Source organism: Miscanthus floridulus, chromosome 4 (assembly GCF_019320115.1).
Source record: "Miscanthus floridulus cultivar M001 chromosome 4, ASM1932011v1, whole genome shotgun sequence".
Lineage (NCBI taxonomy): Eukaryota > Viridiplantae > Streptophyta > Magnoliopsida > Poales > Poaceae > Miscanthus > Miscanthus floridulus.
The window spans coordinates 71,712,930-71,721,806 of NC_089583.1; the positions used below are offsets into that span (position 1 = coordinate 71,712,930).

At 46.4% G+C, this 8,877-nt stretch overlaps 1 protein-coding gene across 1 annotated transcript; it reads left to right on the forward strand.

The window, feature by feature from the left end:
• Nucleotides 1-937: 937 nt before the first annotated feature.
• On the forward strand, nt 938-7,099 carry LOC136551707 (protein STRICTOSIDINE SYNTHASE-LIKE 10-like). Its single transcript, XM_066543246.1, has 3 exons — nt 938-1,294; nt 1,415-1,687; nt 6,340-7,099. Exons 1-3 carry the CDS (start codon nt 975-977, stop codon nt 6,848-6,850), a joined length of 1,104 nt encoding a protein of 367 aa, XP_066399343.1. The 5' UTR covers nt 938-974; the 3' UTR covers nt 6,851-7,099.
• Nucleotides 7,100-8,877: the final 1,778 nt, after the last annotated feature.

Genomic DNA, 8,877 nt, shown 5'->3' on the forward strand with positions numbered 1-8,877 from the left:
CATGCAATCTCTTCTCCTTTGTACAGAATCAATCGGCGGCATCGAACGATCCTCATGCTTCAGCGAATCCTTCACCAAATCAGTGATGATACTTGTGGTTGTTAATGATACTTCTATTTGCAATTGTGGTTGATGATGATGGAGCATTTGGATTGCTTGTGAATTATTTGTGATATATTGTGAGACATGTGACGTTTGTGATATATATGTGGTGTTGGTGATATATATGTGATGTTGATGATATATATGTGATGTTGGTGATGTTTGTTATATATATCTTCTATTTGTTTGGATAGGATGTAAAAAACAAATAAAAAGGCTGTTTTCAGTCACTTTGCCGAGTGCAATAGCCATGACACTCAGTAAAGTGACCATCTGGGAACTACCAGGGAACATGCTTTGCCGAGTACAATGGACATTGCACTCGGCAAACATCACAGATTTGCCGAGTGCCACGGTCCAAGCACTCAGCAAAGGTCGCCACTTTGCCGAGTGTCTTGTCGGCGACACTCGGTAAAGTGGCCACCTTTGCCGAGTGTCTAAGTCAATGGCGCTCGGCAAATCGGGTACCTTTGCCGAGTGCTTGACCTTGACACTCGGCAAAGCAGCCGTCACGGTGGCGCTCGCCGTCACAGCCACTTTTCTTTGCCGAGTGTTGGATTGGCATTCGGCAAAGCCTTTGCCGAGTGCCCGATATAATGCACTCGGCAAAGAGGTCTTTACCGATAAACTGTTTACCGAGCGTCATTTGCCGAGTGTATATCGGCCTTTGCCGAGTGCCTCATGCACTCAACAAAGAATCCGCCTCCGGTAGTGCGCCTTGCGCGACTTACAAGGCCAATAGCTAGGATAATTCAGTGTCTTGCTTTGTCATGGGCACAAGCCTGCTGACAACTTCTATAAGAGCGACCCACATGCATGCCCTTACACTGTCCGGCCACACAGAGAAACGACCTCTTTTTTCTCCCAAGAACATGGAGCCGGTCGCCAACAACGCCAAGTGTTGTCCCTCCTCCACCTCGCTCCTGCTCTCCTCCTCTCTGCTGGTTCTTGTGCTGCTGCTGCTGCTTGTGCAGTTGCCGTCCATGGCCAGCTGCCACGAGGAGATGAAGTCCATAGACGTGGGTCAGAGGGTTCTCCCCGTGCGCCTCGGCCGCCCCGCGTTCGGCCCCGAGAGCCTCGCCTTCGACCACCGCGGCGACGGGCCCTACACCGGCGTCTCCAACGGCCGCGTCCTCCGTTGGCGCAGAGCCCTGCGCGGGTGGACCGAGTTCGCCCACAACTACAAGCACGAGTACGTCTTGCATGGCTCTTAGTTGCAGCTGCACAGGAATATCACGTCGGGGTCGTGCATGGCCGGCGGCACATGTGTTGGTCTGTCTGCTACTAATATATAAGAAACCAAGCATCGCAGGACGGTGGCCATGTGCGCGGCGAAGAAGAGGCTGGCGTTGCCGGAGAGCGAGTGCGGGCGGCCGCTGGGCCTGCAGTTCCACCGCGCGTCCGGCGACCTCTACTACGCGGACGCGTACCTGGGGCTGATGCGCGTGGGGCGCCGCGGCGGGCTGGCGGAGGTGGTGGCCACGGAGGCCGGCGGCGCGCCGCTCAACTTCGTCAACGGCGTGGACGTCGACCAGGAGACCGGCCACGTCTACTTCACGGACAGCAGCGCCACGTACCAGCGGAGGTACGTCCGATCCCGCGCCCCAGCGCCGTATCTTTAATTCCCTTTTATGACTGCCACTCGTAGGCAAAAAAAAAAAAAAAAGTTGACAAGCACTGTACGTATAGAGAATAGGGATGAGCACGGACTCGCGGAGTCATATGTGTACTAGATCGAGAGGTGATATACGTAGCGTGGTATAGGCTGCCTGATAGGCGTTGATTCTCGTGTCGACAACATGTCGTGACATAACGTGCATGGTAGTACGTCCGTATACATTCTCAACAGAAGTTTGCGCTAGGGTGCATCCTCCTAGTTTCATATACGCGAATATAGCAACATGAAGCCTTTACAGTGTAAATGCAAGTACCTTAGTACCTGTAAGTACGTGATGCAGGAGCTTTGGGAGCTTTGGCACGTACGTATATTTCAATCTCTAGTATAGTCGAGTGTTCATGTTGCTATATTAGTAATTCATAAAAAAAAAGAGAAAAGATTACATTTTTCGTCTACGAATAAGATATACCGTGACGGCTCTGATCTAGAGCACGTTCAGTTGGCACGAGATGAGTCCTGAAATTGATCTGACAAGGAACGCTGCTGTATTTTATATAGCCAAGCATCATCAGAAACCGTTCCAGTCAGGATTAAGCCTAACCGAACGGCCCCTTAGCAACAGGAAGAGACCATGATAACGCTCACAGATGATGGCGACTTGGCGAGGCACGCGGCCAAACCCCAAACGGCTTGGCTTGCCCGCCTTTCCGGCTCATCGTTATCTCCATCTCGACAACAGAAAGTCTGATCGGATTAGCTGCGCCTCCGGCTGTATGGCTGACAACAGCTACAGTGCTGCACAACAGAAAGCCGGTAGCTATACCACGGCTGCACAGCTACAGTACTAATGGCACTCGGCTGTTTTGCTGCAGGCCTGTAGCCACTCGTTGCTGAAGTGAGCAGCGCAAGAGATGGCCTGTTTAGAACTATTCCACTAGCTCTATTCTATTATGAAGCACCTCCGTAAAACTTCAGAGTTTCTGACAATCTGGTCGGCTGGACTGAAACGGGCACTGTTTACACTGGATTTTACTATTTATGCTGAAATTTTGTGAGAGAAAACACTGCTCCGGCTGGAAAAAAAACGAGCCAGCCAGCCGAAAACGACCAGCCGAACGCCTCATGAAGCTCACAACTTTCGCCCTGTTTTTTTTGGGCTGGTAGTACTATTGCCTGGTTTGGTGTGAGAGAAAAATACTGTTCGTTGGCTGATAAGCCAAATACGAGCAAACGAACAAGTTGTTTATCATTTTCTCCTAGAACAAAGTTTATGAGACTGCACCTGTTTGACTAGAAAAAGAAAAGGCGGAGCTCAAACATGTGGAGCGAAGCTTAGAAACTTGGAGCCGATGGAGAGCTCTAGTAGTTCTAGATCCATGAAATACATGTTCATTCCATATTTTTCTAGCCAAACATTTCGGCGATCCACCAAAACAATGATCTAGCTCCTAAGGTCCTATTTGGGACAGCTCCATCAACTAAAAAAATGACTGGATCTGAAATTCACCTAGATCCACGTGGAGCAGCTAGTGGAGCTAGAGGTGTTTAATATAGCTCCACATCTACGTCTATTTCACTTCCAAATAGGCCCCACGCGTCAGAGGGCAAAATGGAAAAAAAATCCACATTCCTTTCTCTTTCTCTTGCTCGGGCATGAGAGGGGGGAATTCAAGCGGCCAGGGGCTGGCGTGTGACTAGCCAGGGAGCACGGCAGCCGGCCTTGGCGCGCGCGGCTAGCCAGGGGGCGGGCATGGTCGGCGTGGGTAGGACGGGCTTGCCGGTGATGTCTTCACGATGATGCGATAAAAGAAAGAAAATGGCGTACCAGTTCGGAGCCAAATATGTGTAATCAGTGGCATAGTAGGTAATTTTTTTCAACTCAACCAAATTGGTAGAACAGATCCCCTAGTGGAGCTAGACATGTTTGGCTAAAAAAAGTCGGATCTGGATCAGAATTTCGTGGATGTGGAGCTATCCCAAACAAATCCTAAAACTATGAAACTCCCTAACGGGTGCTCTGAAAACCTTCAGATTCATGGAGTCGGACACAAATAATCCACTATAGCTCTGGTCACACATCTCATACCGGTTCATTTATTTTTTCTCTCTCTTTCTCGCTCGCCTACACACAAACCCGACGTGTTCCTCGTCCGCACACAGCCTCGTGATTCCATGGCGCGCACAACCCTCGTTGCCCCCTCTATCGGCCGTGCTGTCTCATCGACCTACAGTGGCGAATCCAGGATACCGTGTCATTGGGGGTCAAGGACTAAGGCCTTGTTTAGTTCCTAACCCTAAAATTTACTCCATATCTCATCGAATATTTGGACACATGCATTGAGTATTAAATATAGACTAAAAATAACTAATTACACAGTTTACGACTAATTTACGAGACGAATCTTTTAAGCCTAATTAGTCCATGATTTGACAATGTAGTGCAACAGTACACATATGCTAATGATGAATTAATTAGGTTTAATAAATTTATCTCACGGACTACTGACGAATTCTGTAATTTTTTTATTAGTATCAAAACACCACATTTAATATCTTCACGTAACCCCCGATGTGACATGGGTACCGGAACACAGACCCCACGGTCACGGGTGTCGGGATGGAGTCCGGGCGGAAGATGAAGTTTTTTATTTTGGCCCCGGTATATTTTTTTAAGATTACATATGAGTCTATGTTAAAGTTTAAGACTCTTTCAAATAGATTTGTAGAAGTCTAGCTCCACGTTGAAGCTGTTTAGTGGATCTAGCTCCATGTTGAAGCTGTTTCGTGGGAGTCTACAGCCTGTTCGGGAGGCCGTATCGTATCGTGGATTATTTACTGCTGGCTGGTTTGGTGTGAGAGAAAAATACTGTTCTCGACTGAAAATTTACAATTGTTTAGGAGCAAGCAAACAGGCCGCTAGCTTCACGTTGAATCTATTTTTTTCCGGACCGGCTCGTAATGTCGTGCATGTGTCTCTAGTACAGGCATTGGACCAGTGGTAGACTAGCCTCTCGGCTCTATCTATACGATCTCATTCACTGCCCGTCCGACACTGGCACCAGCTAGGCTGCCCCCAGTGGGCCAGTGTGTTGCTAGAACGACGCGTGGATGCCGCAGCCTGTAATGCTGTCTCCAACAACCCGATCCAACGACCAACATGCAAAATATAAAACTTATTCGTCCTTTAAGTAGCGCTACAGTTAAAGAGTTCCATATCTATTTTTGTCTTCTTCAGTAATAAAACATAAAAGACAATTATTTCTGTAAATTGCTCTTAAGAGAAAGAATACTCAGATTTAAATTATACATCTTCAAATACCTAAAATGAGTTTTTTATATAAATACTCTGTTGAATGCTATAAATAATATGAACAACACTCGGGAGACAGCCTAAGCCTAAGCGGCGCATTTACGCCGCCCTGACCATAATGGTAGTAAAAACTGGTGCGGTGACACGCAGATGTCCCCTGACTTGTGCACTGACACGTGGTGCCGAGAGCTTTGCAATTAAACGCGATACTGCTACTACTCCGTGCAAGCGTTTGATGCTTCCTGGCGTCCACTGTTCCAGTCTTTTACGGCCACTCCGACTCTCCGAGTAAATCCCTCTCCGTAAACGTGAAGGAGCCGGAGGAGCCAATGGTTTGGGGGCTGCGACGGCTCCGCTGTAGATGAGCTATGTAATTAAATGTCTATAAATTAATCTTAGAAAAACATGAATGAAACCATGCATCGACTGTGTTATTTCATTCATTGCATTTTATTTGACGTGGTGTTTTCGGAGATAACGGTATAACTGAGAATGACCTAAAACAGTTGCACATTACACTTTGAGCCAAACTTTTGTAATTGACAAATTTTATAAAAAAAATATTATTAATATCCGTATCTTCTATATTTATTATGAAAAAAATTACTATTAATTAAATAATACATATTATGTACTATAAGTATTAGTATTATGCATATATATTTCATAAAATTTTAAAAAACTTTGAAACAAATGGAGCACGTTTGCAGTGCGTTAAAGCTGAGGAGTCTTGGCTGTTTTTACAAGACACTGTGTTCTGACCAGACCAACACACGTATCCGGAGCAGGCACGGAGGACGGCCTCGCCCGGCAAAGCCTCAATTGCTCTGGGTGAGTGGGTCCAGACACTGAGGAGCCTGCTGTACTGTACGGCCTCATTGAGTACTGCTACTCCATTGATGACTGCACTGGTTTTGTGACAGTAGGTTGTCCAAATGGGCACGACCTGCTCCAATGCCGCACCGCTTATAGACCGTCCAAATGTCACTGGCCGGCCGGCAAGTATTTGCTGCTGCACATGCACGGCTTCCTCCCCAAAATTCCTTTTCGCTATACCCGGCTACCCGTACGTTACGTAACCCTGGCCCAGCTGATGAGCACACGTTTTAATCGCGTTTGCCATGAATGTTCATTATTCCTATATAATTGTATTCTTAGTGGTGTATGTAAATCACCTTCATTCACCGTGTTTAATTTACTAGTACGTGTTAACGATTTGGTTATATGGTGTACTACGTTTGGAGATTAGTTCTGTCTGTGCTTATTACCCGTCGTTGTCATGCACTGACATTAATTGATTTTCTTGCAGCGACTACATCATGATCACCCTGACCGGCGAAGCGACGGGGCGGCTGCTGCGGTACGACCCGGCCACGGGCAGCGCCCCCACCGTGCTGGCGTCCGGCCTGTCCTTCCCCAACGGCGTGGCGCTGAGCGCGGACGGGACGCACGTCGTGGTGGCCGAGACCACGCGGTGCCGGCTGCTCCGCCACTGGCTGCGCGGCCCCGCCGCCGGCACCACCGAGCCCTTCGCGGACCTGCCGGGGTACCCAGACAACGTGCGCCGCGCCGACGCCGGCGCCGGTGGGTACCACTACTGGGTGGCGCTGAACCGGGACAAGTCGTGGCTGGCGAACGGGACGACGCCCCAGTCCGTGGCTGCCGTCAGGGTCCACGGGGAGACTGGTGCCGTCACCGAGGCGCTGCGCGGGCTTGGGAACGCCACGGTCAGTGAGGTAGTGGAGCGGCCCGGCGGCGCGCTCTGGCTTGGCTCCGTCGACACGCCCTATGTTGGTCTGTTGAAGGTCGACGACCTCTAGCTAGTAGCGTGTAGCCGTGTGTATGTCACTCGTGAGACTTTGGGGACATGGAAATTTTCAGAGTTTTTCAGTCTCATTGGGTGGTTTACCTGACAAAATAAAATTCTTAGTTGTAAACCTATCAGACTTGGCACAGTGAAGCACTTGCTGAAAGAGGGTAAGAAGCTTATTTGTAATCGAATCATGGGTCGACCCCAAGGGCTCTCTACTGTAGGCACATTAAATGAGCTTTTTTTAATGCAAACTTGCTATTTGGTAGAATAAATAGTTAATTCATCCATTATCATCCGATTAGGTTGTGTTTGGTTGAGGGACGAGACATATCCTGCTTTGTCCCAATGTTTGGTTTGGAGACAGGTGTGATAGAATTGTCCCCAACAAGGAATATATTCCTTAAGATTCGAGGACTCAGACGCCCAAAAAAAAACAAAAGGTGAGGTATGTGCTCGTCCCTCGGCCACGTCCCGGCCCTAGCGAGCTCGGCTCCAACACCGGTGAGGGCGGCCTTGCCCGGCTCCAGCGACCTTGAATAACACGTGGTGAACAAGAATGTGTTTTTTGTGCTCGGTTTTGGTAGATGAAAGAGGGAACATAGAGAAAGAGTATGACACGTGGGCCTCACCTCAACGGCTTCTAACATATGCAGAATGGTCATTCAACTCATCCTTCTTTGACCCTTCAACCAAAAAAAGTTAAAATGACTCCACCTCACCAACCAAATAACAAACTACTATTCCAATCGAAAAAAATCATCTCGACTTTAAAACCAAACACACTCCTAGAGAGTGTAACACACTCTAGTCTTCGTACCATGTCCGGTAAAGAATGCAAATATAGCCTCATAGAGTAGCTGTACAGTAGATCCCACTTGTACTCTCATTCATTTCTGTTCACACAGCTGTCTGTGCTCACCCCAAAATACTAGTTGGAAGCAAATAAAAATTAACTGCAGGTGATAGACGTGTCCTAGAGTAGGGGTAACAGGGATAAGTTTGCCTCGAGAAGACAGGGCCTCGTTTAGATTGAAAAAAATTTCAAACCGATGAATAGTAGCATTTTTGTCTTATTTGATAAATATTGTTCAATCGTGGACCAACTAAGCTCAAAAGATTCATCTCGTGATTTCCAACTAAACTGTGCAATTAGTTATTTTTTTACCTACATTTAATGCTCCATGCAAACGGCTAAAAATTGATATGATAGAGAGAGAGTGAAAAAACTTGGAATTTTGAGGGTATCTAAACAAGTCCTAGGATTGTAAGCTTTACCAAATGGTCAACGGCTCACACAGTCACACTAGCAGAAAGCAATATATCATGGGAGCTGCGTACCTTTCCAATTAAGATGAATGTAGTATCCTTTCTTTTCCTTAGAAAATGTAGGTCATCGATGTTTTTTCTAAGATGAAAATTTCAAACTTAAGCAAGGGTATAACAATCACTAAATTAACATCAAATTAGTTTTATTAAATTCACCATAAAATATTTTGATGTAATATATATTTAGTATTTATATATGCTATAGTATTCTATAAAAAATCAATTTAATATTGATATATGTTAATATATTGTTCCATAAACTTTTGTTTTGAAACCAGTACAGACGACTAGAGGGAGTCTAGAACTTGAATCTGAATGGATAGTTCCCACTACAAAAAATCTACAACCGCATCAAGTTTAGAACTTGAATCTAAATGGATAGATTCCACTACCAGAAATCTAACCAACGCTCAGGTCGCATTGTTCCATAAACTTTAAAGTCAAATCAATTTGACTTGGAATAAAATTACAGTGACCTACATTGTCAGTTCATAAACAAAAGAAAGAAATGAAAATATATATATATATATCTCGTCAAGGCATATATCAGATATATAACCAAAAATGGGCTTACAAGAGTCATTGTTCGACGCCGTTCGTCGATGGGGCTGATGAATTGTGTCCATTGTAGGTCAGATCTTACGAGCCGTTTGGTTTGGCCATTTATTAGCGTGATTAGATCCCGCTGTGAATTACTCACGCTTGTTT

Bases quoted from the DNA above. Each gene is read 5' to 3' on its own strand.
- LOC136551707 (XM_066543246.1), top strand. From the start codon at position 975: ATGGAGCCGGTCGCCAACAACGCCAAGTGTTGTCCCTCCTCCACCTCG. The intron at 1,295-1,414 runs GTACGTCTTGCA...CAAGCATCGCAG, and splicing joins GCCCACAACTACAAGCACGA to GACGGTGGCCATGTGCGCGG. The intron at 1,688-6,339 runs GTACGTCCGATC...ATTTTCTTGCAG, and splicing joins AGCGCCACGTACCAGCGGAG to CGACTACATCATGATCACCC.